Source organism: Schistocerca nitens, chromosome 2 (genome assembly GCF_023898315.1).
Source record: "Schistocerca nitens isolate TAMUIC-IGC-003100 chromosome 2, iqSchNite1.1, whole genome shotgun sequence".
Lineage (NCBI taxonomy): Eukaryota > Metazoa > Arthropoda > Insecta > Orthoptera > Acrididae > Schistocerca > Schistocerca nitens.
The window spans coordinates 311,849,780-311,865,145 of NC_064615.1; the positions used below are offsets into that span (position 1 = coordinate 311,849,780).

The 15,366-nt window shown below is 41.2% G+C and overlaps 1 protein-coding gene across 2 annotated transcripts in view; it reads left to right on the top strand.

Annotated features, from left to right (window-relative positions):
• The window catches only part of LOC126236081 (sodium-independent sulfate anion transporter-like), a 170,592-nt gene that overhangs the window by 106,176 nt on the left and 49,050 nt on the right, over positions 1-15,366 (top strand). For both annotated transcript variants that reach the window (XM_049945144.1, XM_049945142.1), the window contains exons 3-4: positions 4,059-4,254; positions 8,867-9,087. In XM_049945144.1, the coding sequence (XP_049801101.1) occupies positions 4,059-4,254; positions 8,867-9,087 (417 nt within the window). The remainder of the gene's footprint in view (positions 1-4,058; positions 4,255-8,866; positions 9,088-15,366) is intronic.

A 15,366-nucleotide genomic window follows, 5' to 3' on the forward strand; every position in this document is an offset into this window, starting at 1 on the left:
TAGCATGCCGCGACAGCGTGGACGTGAACCGTATGTGCAGTTGACGGACTTTGAGCGAGGGCGTATAGTGGGCATGCGGGAGGCCGGGTGGACGTACCGCCGAATTGCTCAACACGTGGGGCGTGAGGTCTCCACAGTACATCGATGTTGTCACCAGTGGTCGGCGGAAGGTGCACGTGCCCGTCGACCTGGGACCGGACCGCAGCGACGCACGGATGCACGCCAAGACCGTAGGATCCTACGCAGTGCCGTAGGGGACTGCACCGCCACTTCCCAGCAAATTAGGGACACTGTTGCTCCTGGGGTATTGGCGAGGACCATTCGCAACCGTCTCCATGAAGCTGGGCTACGGTCCCGCACACCGTTAGGCCGTCTTCCGCTCACGCCCCAACATCGTGCAGCCCGCCTCCAGTGGTGTCGCGACAGGCGTGAATGGAGGGACGAATGGAGACGTGTCGTCTTCAGCGATGAGAGTCGCTTCTGCCTTGGTGCCAATGATGGTCGTATGCGTGTTTGGCGCCGTGCAGGTGAGCGCCACAATCAGGACTGCATACGACCGAGGCACACAGGGCCAACACCCGGCATCATGGTGTGGGGAGCGATCTCCTACACTGGCCGTTCACCACTGGTGATCGTCAAGGGGACACTGAATAGTGCACGGTACATCCAAACCGTCATCGAACCCATCGTTCTACCATTCCTAGACCGGCAAGGGAACTTGCTGTTCCAACAGGACAATGCACGTCCGCATGTATCCCGTGCCACCCAACGTGCTCTAGAAGGTGTAAGTCAACTACCCTGGCCAGCAAGATCTCCGGATCTGTCCCCCATTGAGCATGTTTGGGACTGGATGAAGCGTCGTCTCACGCGGTCTGCACGTCCAGCACGAACGCTGGTCCAACTGAGGCGCCAGGTGGAAATGGCATGGCAAGCCATTCCACAGGACTACATCCAGCATCTCTACGATCGTCTCCATGGGAGAATAGCAGCCTGCATTGCTGCGAAAGGTGGATATACACTGTACTAGTGCCGACATTGTGCATGCTCTGTTGCCTGTGTCTATGTGCCTGTGGTTCTGTCAGTGTGATCATGTGATGTATCTGATCCCAGGAATGTGTCAATAAAGTTTCCCCTTCCTGGGACGATGAATTCACGGTGTTCTTATTTCAATTTCCAGGAGTGTATGTCTGCTTGTGAGATGTCTGCTTGTGTCTGTATATGTGTGGATGGATATGTGTGTGTGTGCTAGCCATAGCTTTTCAAGACAATTTTATTTCAATATTCACCGTGTTGAAGAGGACCTCTCCTTTATCAAATATATCACTATTTTTATATATGCATTCCATTTTCTCTGTTTGCAGTCACCAACATCTTACCCTTTGCTTTCTAAACTTTGTGTCCCACACGTCCTACTGTAATGTGTCTTCTTGTTTGTTTTTATGGATGTTACCCAGCTATGGACTGTTAACATATCACAATCTGGATCCAAATCTACACCTGAGTATTCTTTAAAGTCATGTGTTTGGTTTCTAAATCTTTTTATGTCTGTGTGTGTGTGTGTATAGTTCATTTGATAACTTACAGTGTTGCCTGGTATTTCCAGATTATACGTTTTGCTGAAGGCGGTGTTGATTAAAACTGTGTTTAATCTCCCATAGAGACATTCTTCCCATTCCCTTGCCCCAAATATGTCAGTGCTGTGTCCAAAATTGGTAAAATGTCCATTTCCTTTAACACATATTATGAAACCTCAGTTTCCTCATTTGTTCTTAGTTTCTGAAATATAAAACAAAAATACTGCAATGACATTAACATGTATATTCTTGTAAGTAGTTTGCATTGGTCATGTGTGATTTCTGAGAACATCAGTTACTGAACTTTGTTTTCACAACTATGCCAAAGTGCCATAAACTGTCAGCTTATGTTACTATTATAAATTACTTTATACCACTCTGACTAGGTGTTCTATTGCTGCTTCATGTTACTAATGTATAATAAATATAACTTCAGTCTCTTCACCTGTCTCCCACGCCCGGGTTCCCGGGTTCGATTCCCGGCGGGGTCAGGGATTTTCTCTGCCTCGTGATGGCTGGGTGTTGTGTGATGTCCTTAGGTTAGTTTGGTTTAAGTAGTTCTAAGTTCTAGGGGACTGATGACCTAAGATGTTAAGTCCCATAGTGCTCAGAGCCATTTGAACCATTTCTTCACCTGTCTCTGATTTTGCAGTTTCTCCACAATTTTAAAACCACTAATGTCCCATTTTCTGAGTCATCTTCTTATAACCCTCTTATGAGCAGTCTCTAACCACAGATTCAAATGTATTGGTAATTTACTTCCTGGGTTTTTATACAGAAAGCAATAATTTAATAAACTTAATGCTCACTAACAAAACCAACACTAAACTAGATTATATACTGCTTGACAATTGCTAAGGAGCAAAGACAGTTTTGGACAGGAATAATTGCCGACAGTGATGTATAAAATGAAATGCATATCAAATGTAATAGAGGTGAAGTGGTATATTTATGGCGGAAAAATGGCACAGGTGTCACCACATGGGAAAGTGGGATAACAGAAATAAATAATGTTCATGTTCCAAACATAAAGATCGATATTGGAGTCTCAGTAAGGAATATGCCCTCCTCAGACTCTACTGCACATTTTGCATCTGTTATTCATGCTGTTTCCATTCTGATGACAAGTTCTTGGGGGCTATTGTCTCACTCCTCTCTCAAGGGGTTTCCAGTTCTTGTGTGGTTCAGGAAAGTCCAAGAGTATCCCACTCTATATGTCCAATATCTTCACTTTCCATTGTGTCCGACTCCTCATCAGTCGCGTGTGGTCAGGAATTGTTGCCCATAAACAGAAAGTCGGAACCTACAGCACCCCTAAATTGCAATACTGCTTTACTGTAGTGGTACTTTGCACAAAGATGTGCAGCACTTTTTGGCCATTGTGCACAACGCCTACCCACACCATAATGCCTAGGCCATACCATTGACTTTCATGAACCTCCTGTGACGCTTAACATTTTCCTATCTCTCTCTCTCTCTCTCTCTCTCTCTCTCTCTCCCTCCACATTAATTGAGGCCAGAATCACTTGCCACTGTGAAGTGGGATTTGTCAGAGGATGTTCCCCTGGACCACTGTTGTTGACCTCGAGCAACACACTTCCTACAGCAATGAATTCCTCATCGACAATGGTGTGGTTGAAATGGGGTGTATTTAACAGGCTTCAGAGTTCACAAACCAGCAAGATTTAATTGCCATGATATGGTTCTGGCAAAGACTTGTATACCAGTAATGGTTGCAAGGTCTGCAGTGATATGTCTCGGAGTGAGATGTCTGTTGCTTTTTGCCTCTAGGGTCAAGTATCAACCTGCTTGCGAACACTGGTGTGTTTTTGTGTAGCATTTCACCTTCAGTGATCTTCTTATTGCAAGATGACACTTCTTGACATACCCACTAGTGTGGCCATAGTAGTGACACTCTGACCGTCTTTCATCGGTCAACTGCTCATCCATGATTGTAAACACTCAAATGGTGTTTTACAGACATGTTGCCACACCACACGGAATGTGACACTAATTGGTTCCACAACAACCTTCATCAATGACCTTACTGCATGATCTGTTGAATGCACACAGGATGCTTATGCCCAGGCTTTGCTGCAGTTAACTCATCCCCCCCCCCCCCTCCACATGTCCTTTTACTATCATTGGTCAGATGTTCCATAACAGTTTGTTCTTCTGTAGCAGTTGGCAGTTGTTCCTTAACAAGTGTCAGTTTTCTTAGCAGTTTTCATGCAGTGTATCACTGAAAGAACAGGGTTTCCAAATTTTCTCTGTTTTCAGGGTGCCTCTGAATTTTTGTAAAAATATAGATTTTTCATTGTTAGACAGTGATTAAGGATATGTATAAAAATAATCTCCTTTGTAGAAGATGGAATTAATCATTCCAATTCACCTATTATTTTCTTTGTTTATGGTAATTGAAATTTCAGTAATGATGTTATCCTGTAAAACTGGTAACATTAAATTTGTTGTTATACTTTACAGTATGGTTTGTACTCAGCATTTGTAGGCTGTTTTGTGTATGCTGTATTTGGAAGTGTAAAGGACATCACGATCGGGCCTACTGCTCTGATGGCACTGATGACCTATCAGCAGACATCAGACCTGAATGTTGATTTTGCCATCCTCTTATGTTTCTTTACTGGTTGTGTGCAGATGCTTATGAGTTTACTGCACTTAGGTAAGACTATTTAATTTGCTTGAAAAAAATAAGAAATTGTTGTTTTTCTTGTTCATTTTAGATTAATAATTTTTAATGTAAAGAAAATATTGTCTAATTATCAGTAAATAAGATTTACATTGTCACATATCTAAGAAAGATGGTATGTTGAATGTGGAGAACTTATGTAATGAAATACGTATTAAGAAAATTCTGTATCTGTATCTCATGAGTGATAAAGAGAGAATTTTTTATAAACTATTTTCCATTATATGTAGAGGACTAAATTGTAATATTCTGAAATAACAAATTCACAGTAGTGTAAGGAGTGATACTGGGTATGAGTATCAACTCTTAGAAACCATCATGCTTTTTCTTGCACTAATCATTCTCCTATATACTGCATAGTGCCTAACCTGCCATCTTATTGTCATGATTATCTATTTTGTGACCTAACTCTCTATAGGAAAATGCAAGAATAGCAGCCCCATGGCTAATTCTTTGCTGCATCCTTTCCAAGCTTCACTAATATCTTTCCTCTGATGTTCCACCCCGTATTCTTGTCAAATTCTGTTGTATGTCATATACAGATAGCATAGCCAGTTGCTGTTGAATATGCAACATGAACAAAGTTGGCATTTTACTGTATGTTCCTGAATTGAAATCATTTAATTGTGACCATCCTATCTGCTGTAGACTGAACTATGTGGCTGCGAGATACTCATAACTAAAAATCATGAAATCACATTTGTGCATATCATTGGAAATAGAATCAGTCAGTTTGATATGGGCCTTTGCGTTATGCATAAGTTTATAAATGTCAAGTTTCAATTTACCCATTCCACAGTGGTTGTGGGACAGTCTGCAGCTGTGTCCATACAAGGTTATTTCATCTTGAGAATAAATATTGCTGTTACCAGTCAGTGTATGGAAAGGACAGATTGCTACTCACCATAAAGAAGAGATGCTGAGTCGCAAACAGACACAACAAAAAGACCAGCCAAATGTCCTTCTCAAGTAGGAAACACACACACATTCACACAAGCACAACCCACACACACATGACCATTCCTACTTAAGAAAAGGCCATTTGGCTGAAAGATCAAACATATAACAGTCTTTTTGTTGTGCCTCACTGCCACTTAACATCTCCACTATATGGTGAGTAGCAGTCTTTCATTTTTCATAATATTGCTGTTCATCATCCTTCTCTTCCATAAATGGCTATCCAGTGCTTCTTTTCTGAGCCATCCTCTCTCCTGTAGGTCCCCTGCTATCTTATCTTTCCATCTCAGGTTTGGTCTTCCTCTTCTCCTTCACCCTTTGATTTCTAGGTCTTCAATTCTTCTCCCCACGTAGTACTCCCCTCTTCTCTGCACACATCCATACCATCTTGGCCTACTTTCTTGGATCTTCTTCTCTATGGGCCCCACTTTCCCTGTTGCTCTGATGTACTCATTCCTTAGTCTATACTTTCGTGTCTCCCCATTCATCCACCTTAACTTTCTCATTTCTGCCCCTTCCATCTTTTTGTCTTGGGCTTTTGTAATTGACCAAGTTTCTGTGCTATACAGCATTGCAGGTCTCACCACAGACTTGTAAAGCTTTTCTTTCATTCTGCAGCTGACCTTCTTATCACACAGTACTCTGCTCAGTTACCTCCAGTTCATCATCCACTATTTATCGTGTGCTGTATTTCAGCCTCCAGTCCTCCATCACTTTGCATGTAAGAGCCTAGGTATTTAAATTTCTTGACCAGTGTCAGTTGTTCTCCTTGCAGGTTAATATATAGATCTTTGGCATCCTTTGTACACACATGCTCTGTTTCCACCCTGCTAATTCTCATTCCCCTTTCCTCTAGAGCTTTTATCCACTGTTCAAGTTTGCCTTGAAGTGCCTCCTGGGCGGGTTCACAGATTACAACATCATCGGCAAGCATCATGCTCCAAGGTGCCTCTTTTTTCACATCTTTGACTAATACATCAATGACAAGGTCAAGGAGATATGGGCTGAGAGCAGATACCTGATGTAGTCCTACTCTAACTGGAAATGCCTTTGTTGCACCTGCACTGCTCCCAACTTGTCTCATTGCACCTTCATACATGTCTTCTACCACCCTGATATTTTTTTCTGGCAGGCATTTACTTCTCAGACATCTCCATATCTCTTGCCTCGGCACTCGGTTCTATGCCTTCTCAAGATTGATAAAGGCCATATGCAGTTTGGCTTGTACTTCTCTGTGCCTCTCCGTCAGTTGCCTTAGTGCAAATATTGCATCAGTTGTTCCTCTTCCCAGCATAAATCCAAACTGTTCTTCACATACTCCAGTTCTAGATGCAACCTCTTCTCAATAATCCTTTCCGAGATCTTCATTGCATGAACCATCAGTTTTATCCCTCTACAATTGCCACAGTTTTGGATATCCCCTTGCCCCTTATATATGGGAACCAGTACACTGCTTCTCCACGCATGCAGCATTATTTCTCCTTTCCAGATCTTCTGCATTAGATCCCAGAGAATATCAGTTCCCTGTTCTCCTGGACTTTTCTATGCTTCTATTGGGATTTGGCCAACCCCTAGGGCCTTCACACTTTTCATTTTCTTCATCGCGTGTTCAACTTCTTCCCTGCTTATGCTTTGGGTTCAATAAATGACAGGTTGTCAGAGCTGGGTGAGCTGGTCCCTATAATTGTCAAATAAATCGTATAGTAATTCTCACTTACCAATGTTAACACCCAATTGTAAGTACAGTTGTGGAGCACTATTAAGGGATGATAATGGAGGCAAATCGCATGTCTTTATGATTGTTTTGCCCCTACCACATACTGTCTCTTAGCAGCTAACCACATAATACTGCAGTTGTCAGTACTGCATTTAACACATGTACGTCTGTGTGTTATTTCTGCTTTACTCCAAAGCTTCACATGATTTCATCAGTGAAAGAAGAAAACAAAGTTCAAACAACAGATGTGCAAAGTGGATGGCTGAACACTGGATGAATGTCTTTTAATCTGACTGTCTGATGTGTTTACACTAGTTCATGGATAGTCATAGGTGTATACATGTTTGGTATCAAACATTAAGACAACTGATTTGTTATCCTTGGTGTCCAAAATATCAGTTTGTGATGTTAGGTAGTTGGGAACATGTTAGCAGTACAGGAATGCTAGATCGATCTCACACTGTGATCTCATTGCAGTAAGTATCCAATATTTTCACAAATAATGATGGCCACATTTAGAACAGTGCCTCTAGTTGCTGCATTTTTCCCTTGAGGAACTAGTTGTGCAGTCTCTGCCAGAAATAATGTACTGAAATTCTCTAAACTAATTTGTCTACCCTTTAGCTGTAATTTGAAAGTTTCTGTACTTGGATGTTTTCTTAACAAATCTGGATATCTGGTTTTCCTGGCTGCTTCATGCAAAACTTTCTCACACTATACAGATTAGGGTATGCCCATTAATTGAGGTTTTTTCCTTAAAATTTAGAACCCCCCTTCCCCTTGCTGAGATTTGACAAGATGTGGTGAGACCTGCCCCCTCCCCCCTTACCCGAGGTTTACCCTATAATTTTTAAATAATTTATTTGATATATTCATGTTTTTGATTCATACCACTAAAAATACTTATTAGTTTGCTTGGAATTAATTTTATAAAACAAAATGTTATCTGTTATGATAATGAATATTTACTGCCCTTTGGCAGCTTTCAAGACAGTTTACTCAGTTAAACTTGTTATAATGCATTTTAATGTAGTTATCATTTTCACCTTTGATTTCACAGAATGGATATAGTTTGTAGATTTAGAAGAGTATTAAACAGTATTTTTAGCATGTGATTAAACAAAATATTTTAAACACAGCACCCCAGAGTAGTATTCAGCTGAACAGACAGACAGACAAAAAGACTCCATGAAAGTAGTATTAATAATTTTGATAGTTCCCTAAAAAGTTGACCTTTTATTTATATATTTTATACTTTACATGTCACAGAACCTTTATTTACTTTGCAGATGGAAAACAACATTTTGTGAACCATAGGATTACGTAGCTTTTCAATCTCTTTATTTTAATGATCACTAAGAGAATTCTTGACAGTGACCTTCAGCTTAGCTTCCTTCCCCTTCTTGCTTGTGTGTTTGTTTTAATTCATTGGCATGCCACTTAAAATGTGCATTGTAAAAGTTAAGACACAAATTCATGTTGAACACAATAACATTGGGCTGTCTATGTTTTAAAGAATATCCTGACTGACTGACACACATAGTGATTTCAACCAGCATGGCAGTGAACTATCCGAATGAAATCTCTCACTTGTGCAGCACTTGTTTCAAATTGGGGAAACCCCAGCATGTGCACGTGTAAAACGTTCAGTTCAGTTCTGCAATAAAGATTTTTGGGCACTTCAATACTGTCTATGCACAGGATTAATTTCATAAAACAAAATGTAATTGGTTATAATAATGCATATTCTTTGAATTAAAAAGCTAACATGAGATATTCATTGTCCCTTGCCCCCAAGATTTTGCTGGACCCCCTCCCCGTTTTGAGCTCATGTAATTAATGGACCTACTCTTAAGTATATCATCATTATTCTTGTTTTAAGTAAAATTAATTACCTCTTTTGTTCAACAGGTGTGCTGATAGACTTCATTTCAATCCCTGTAACAGTTGGATTTACATCTGCAACTTCAGTAATCATTGCATGCTCACAGTTGAAAGGTCTACTTGGTCTGAAGTTCAAAGCGTCAGGTTTCATTCCCACTGTGAAAGCAGTAGCAATGCACATACACGAGACAAGGCTGTGGGACACAGTGCTTGGTTTCACATGTATAGTCATCTTGTTAGGAATGAGAGTGAGTATAACTGGTCAGTAAATTGTAATATTTTGAATAAAAGAGCGTACATCAACAAACTTCTTGCTCATAACTGTTATTGGTCTCCTCCTTCTGTTTTCTCCATTTTTGACAAGTTAATAGTTTATTAAAAAGAATTAAGAAATTAAACTTCAATCCAGTATCGCCTGATCATGTCTTTTGGAATGAAGCTGGACACATGTTAATAATGTCGGATAACTACTAAAGTTGTGGCTACCATTGGTGCAAAAGGGAAGTGCTCGGAGCACCGGTATTTGTTAAAGTGCTGCTGAATTGGCGCATTTATAGCAAAATGTGCCAGACTTAAAGAAACTATGCCCTGCAGAATAATTTGGCTATGAAAGTAGCTTTCTGCAATGCTAGCTTGAAGGGTTGAGTTTCAACATATCTGATGACATTGTAGATGGTTCACAATATGACTTCAGTTATTTTCATTTAAGTTATTTTCATTTCACTAATTTATTAATCATTGGCTGGGTCATGGGTGGTGATCGGAGCTTATGAGGAGGCTCCAGGTTGAGTGATTTCCTAATGATGGCTGGTGTTTTCCAACACCCATTGAGAGTGACTTCTAAAGTCATCACTGGAAGTTGCACCTTATGGAAGCACTTTTAGTGGAACAAGAAATAGTGAGTGAAAATGCCTACATCATGCTCCTGATTCTGACTAGCTGAACAACCTAAATGTTGAATAATTTTGTGGAGCAGTTTGGACCTCGTGAAACTGAGGAGTTGGCCAGCAGTCCTCAAGGGGTGCAGAAGTAAAATGACCTCTCAGGTGGACGTGGCATTTTTGTAGTGTATTTCAAAAGTTTGGGAAGCTGATTCTGTGTATTCAACTGAGTTATTTATTCCAGTGTGGCCAGACATGGATTCTGGGTTGACTCATTCCCATTTTGTAAGTGAGTGTGCAGACATTCAGCAGCCAGAAATGTCAAATTAGTTTGTGCAGCTCAGTAGCTAGCTGGACAAGTGAATGAGATAGACTTGGCAAGATCTTCACTGAAACCAACAAATTTCATTTATTTCTGTGCAAATTTGGCTGTGGTGATTCTGTGCGATGTTTTCCCTGTTGACTTTAAACTGTGCTGTTTTGTTGTCATGAAGTTCGTCAATGGAAATTACTAGAATAGAGTTCTCTACATCTACATCCATACTCCGCAAGCCACCTGACGGTGTGTGGCGGAGGGTACCTTGAGTACCTCTATCAGTTCTCTCTTCTATTCCAGTCTCGAATTGTTCGTGGAAAGAAAGATTGTCGGTATGCCTCTGTGTGGGCTCTAATCTCTCTGATTTTATCCTCATGGTCCCTTCGCGAGATATACGAAGGAGGGAGCAATATACTGCTTGATTCCTCGGTGAAAGTATGTTCTCGAAACTTCAACAAAAGCCTGTATCGAACTACTGAGCATCTCTCTTGCAGAGTCTTCCACTGGAGTTTACCTATCATCTTTGTAACGCTTTCATGATTATTAAATGATCCTGTGATGAAATGTTCTGCTCTCCGTTGGATCTTCTCTATCTCTTCTATCAACCCTATCTTGTACAGATCCCACACCAGTGAGCAGTATTCAAGCAGTGGCCGAACAAGTGTACTGTAACCTACTTCCTTTGTTTTCGGATTGCATTTCCTTAGGATTCTTCCAATGAATCGCAGTCTGGCATCTGCTCTACCGACGATCAACTTTATATGATCATTCCATTTTAAATCACTCCTAATGCCTACTCCCAGATAATTTTTGGAATTAACTTCTTCTAGTTGCTGCCCTGCTATATTGTAGCTAAATGATAAAGGATCTTTCTTTCTACGTATTCGCAGCACATTACGCTTGTCTACATTGAGATTCAATTGCCATTCCCTGCACCATGCATCAATTCGTTGCAGATCCTCCTGCATTTCAGTACAATTTTCCATTGTCACAACCTCTCGATATACTACAGCATCATCCACAAAAAGCCTCAGTGAACTTCTGATGTTATCCACAAGGTCATTTATATATATTGTGAGTAGCAACAGTCCTACGACACTCCCCTGCGGCACATTTGAAATCTTTCTTACTTCGGAAGATTTCTCTCCATTGAGAATGACACGCTGCGTTCTGTTATCTAGTAGGAACTCTTCAATCCAATCACACAATTGGTCTGATAGTCAATGTGCTCTTACTTTGTTCATTACACAACTGTGGGGAACTGTATCTAACGCCTTGTGGAAGTCAAGAAACACGGCATCTACCTGGGAACCCGTGTCTATGGCCCTCAGAGTCTCGTGGACGAATAGCATGAGCTGGGTTTGACACGATTGTCTTTTTCTAAACCCATGCTGATTCCTATAGAGTAGATTTCTAGTCTCCAGAAAAGTCATTATACTCGAACATTATAGGTGTTCCAAAATTCTGCAACTGATCGACATTAGAGATATAGGTCTATAGTTCTGCACATCTGTTTGATGTCCCTTCTTGAAAACGGGGATGACGTGTGCCCTTTTCCAATCTTTTGGAACACTAAGGTCTTCTAGAGACCTATGGTACACCACTGCAAGACGGGGGACAAGTTCCTTCGCATAGTCTGTGTAAAATCGAACCAGTATTCCATCAGGTCCAGTGGCCTTTCCTCTTTTGAGTGATTCTAATCGTTTTTCTATCCCTTTGTCATCTATTTTGATATCTACCATTTTGTTATCTGCATGACAATCTAGAGAAGGAAATACAGTGCAGTCTTCCTCTGTGAAACAGCTTCGGAAAAAAGACATTTAGTATTTTGGCCTTTAGTCTGTCATCCTCTGTTTCAGTACCATTTTGGTCACAGTGTGTCTGGACATTATGTTTTGATCCACCTACCTGTTTGACATAAGACCAAAATTTCTTAGGATTTTCTGCCAAGTCAGCACATAGAACTTTAATTTCAAATTCGTTGAACACCTCTCGCATAGCCCTCCTCACACTACATTTTGCTTCGTGTAATTTTTGTTTGTCTGCAAGGCTTTGGCTATGTTTATGTTTGCTGTGAAGTTCCCTTTGCTTCCGTAGCAGTTTTCTAACTTGGTTGTTGTACCACGGTGGCTCTTTTCCATCTCTTACGATCTTGCTTGGCACATACTCACCTAATGCATATTGTATGAGGTTTTGAAATTTGTCCACTGATCCTCAACACTATCTGTACTTGAGATAGAACTTTTTTGTTGAGCTGTCAAGTACTCTGAAATCTACTTTTTGTCACTTTTTCTAAACAGAAAAATCTTCCTACCTTTTTTAATATTTCTATTTACGGTTGAAATGACCGATGCTGTAACCGCTTTATGATTGCTGATTCCCTGTTCTGCGTTAACTGTTTCAAATAGTTCGCATCTGTTTGTCACCAGAAGGTCTAATATGTTATCGCCACGAATCACTTCTCTGTTTAACTGCTCAAGGTAGTTTTCAGATAATGCACTTAAAAACATTTCACAGTATTCTTTGTCCCTGTCACCCGTTATAAACTTTTGACTCTCCCAGTCTATATCTGGTAAATTAAAATCTCCACCCAAAACTATAACATGGTCAGGAAATCTACTGGAAATATTTTCCAAATTTTCCTTCAGGTGTTATGCCACAACAGCTGCTGAACCAGGCGGCCTATAGAGACATACAGTTATCATGTTTGAGCCTGCTTTAACTGCGACCTTCACCCAAATTATTTCACATTTTGGATCTCCATCAATTTCCTTCGATACTATTGCACTTTTTATCGCTATAAACACGCCTCCCCTTCCACTGTCCAGCCTGTCTGTGTGGTATACATTCCAATCTGAGTTTAGAATTTCATTACTGTTTACATCTGGTTTCAGCCAACTTTCCATCCCTAGTACTATGTGGGCATTGTGACCGTTTATTAATGAGAGCAATTCTGGGACCTTTCTATAGACGCTCCTGCAGTTTACTATTACCACATTAATACTGTCATTCCCTGTTGCATTTTGCCTGTTGCTGCCTTTTACATCTCTGGAGGTGTCTTGTCGGGCCTAGGGAGGGAATTCTCTAACCTAAAAAAACCCACATGTGCACTCCATACATACTCCGCTACCATTGTAGCCGCATCCTGCGTGTAGTGCACGCCTGACCTATTCAGGGAGACCCTACATTTCCCCACCTGATAGCAGAGGTTGAGAAATTTGCACCCCAGATCTCCGCAGAATCATCTGAGCCTCTGAATTTAACCTTCCACTCAGCTCCAAACCAGAGGACTCGCAATCGGTTCTGGGAATGACACTACAAATAGGTAGCTCAGATGCCACCCCGCGAGCGAGGCTTTCTGCCTTCACCAACTCCGCCAATCGCCTGTATGAACTGAGGATGACCTCTGAACCCAGACGGCAGGAGTCATTGGTGCCGACATGAGCAACAATTTGCAGTCGGGTGCACCCAGTGCTCTCTGTCGCCGGTGGCAGGGCCTCCTCCACATCTTGGATGAGACCCCCGGCAAGTAGACACAGTAAACACTGGCCTTCTTTCCCAACCTTTCCACTATTTCCCTAAGGGGCTCCATCACCCTCCTAGCATTGGAGCTCCCAATCACTAATAAACTCCTCCCCCCGTGTGCCTGCTCGGACCTTGCTGAAGGAGCGGCCACATGTACACTCACAGGCAGAGCGGGCAATGCCGTACAGCCAGCCTCCACATTGACCCTCCGCCTCCCCTTGGGGAGAGGGTGGCCCAACTGCGCCCGGTACCCACGAAGATGTCTCGACAGCAGGGACCATGGGTGAAGCATGTAACACCAGATGTGTACCAAGCGACAGACCAGACTCCCCACTGCTGCTACACTCGGAGGCAGCAACCTGAAGACAGCTGACTGCGGCCATCAGCACTTTCAGCTGTTCGCGAACAGTGGCCAGCTCCTCCTGTGTCAATACACAACAGTCACATATCCTATCCATCCAAAGAAATCAACAGTTTACTGTAGAGAGTTAAGTAGTTAACTTTTAACTAGACTGCCAATTCACTAAAGGTGGCTGATAGCTGACTAAACTGTGTTTACTAGACACTTCTTGTTGGAAACAATGAAAATAAGCACTAACTGTCTCTGGACACACTATTACTAGTACTTGAAAATTAAAGCTTCCTAAAAGCAAAAACACACAGAAAAAGAAGTGACAAGTAAGAAAAACACGTAGCTTGCTGCACAGGAGATGTGAAGCAGATGGCAGTTACGATGAGTTGGAGGTAGTGTCTTAAACAGCCACTAAAGAACACATTCCAGTGCAGCAATTGGATCTTGGACTCTTCCTGAGAGTGGTTAGATATCTATAGGACTTTTAATTATTATCTATGGTGAAGTGACATAATTAAATTCAGCAGTCTTATCTTTAGAAAAACAAACTAACATTTATTTGGTTAGGATATACAGATTTACTAATTTTGCTTTGTGTATTAAAGAACTTAATGACTCTGGTTTTTTCAATAGGTCTTATCTATACTGGTAACAGCCTGAGGAAGGCCATTTGCAAACAGTGGCTGAAACTGCAATTAGTGGTTGTAGCTCTGTACTCTAATATCCATCCTATGTTGTGTATTTCCCATTGTTGAGTCAGTGATTGTGCTGCTTTGATCATCACTGCAGGGCAGTTTCTCCACAGAGGCTGTTGCCTGTATTTTTACACTTTATGATACAGCTGGTTTGAAAATGGACACGTGTCTGAAACTAGCCACCACCAAGAAATCAAAAAGAAAAAAGAAAGAGAAAGATACATCTCAAGGCAACTTACGATGGAGCTACAAGCATTTATTTCAATTATGAGACAAGCTGTGCACCTGTTTTTCACCTGCACCGTGCTGCAAGTTCATAAAGTGGCTGAAATGTTGGAGAGTTTTATTTATTTGCATTCTTCATTATGAAATATGAATGTATTGAGTGTGATTTGCGATCTGGGTACCAATTCATTACATTTTGATTTTGTTTTGTTTATGAATAAAAATGCCTAGAAAATGGTGGAGTCATTCTGAATACACCACAATTGCTAAAAGCGTCTAGGGCTATGAGGTCTGCAGAATCCAGTTGAGATCATCAGGCAAGAATTACTGTGCCTTGAGAACACCAGGCTTTAACTCACTCATTGAAAACTCCTACCAAACATGAGGTGCAACATAAATCAGATTAACAGTCTCGTGTATTATCTCATTCCTCAGAACCCATCGCTCACAGATGAAACCACTGCATTTTTCAGCATGTTACATAGCTGCTTCACTGTGTCTTCCATGTTATTAAGTAAATATGTCCTTGGTTT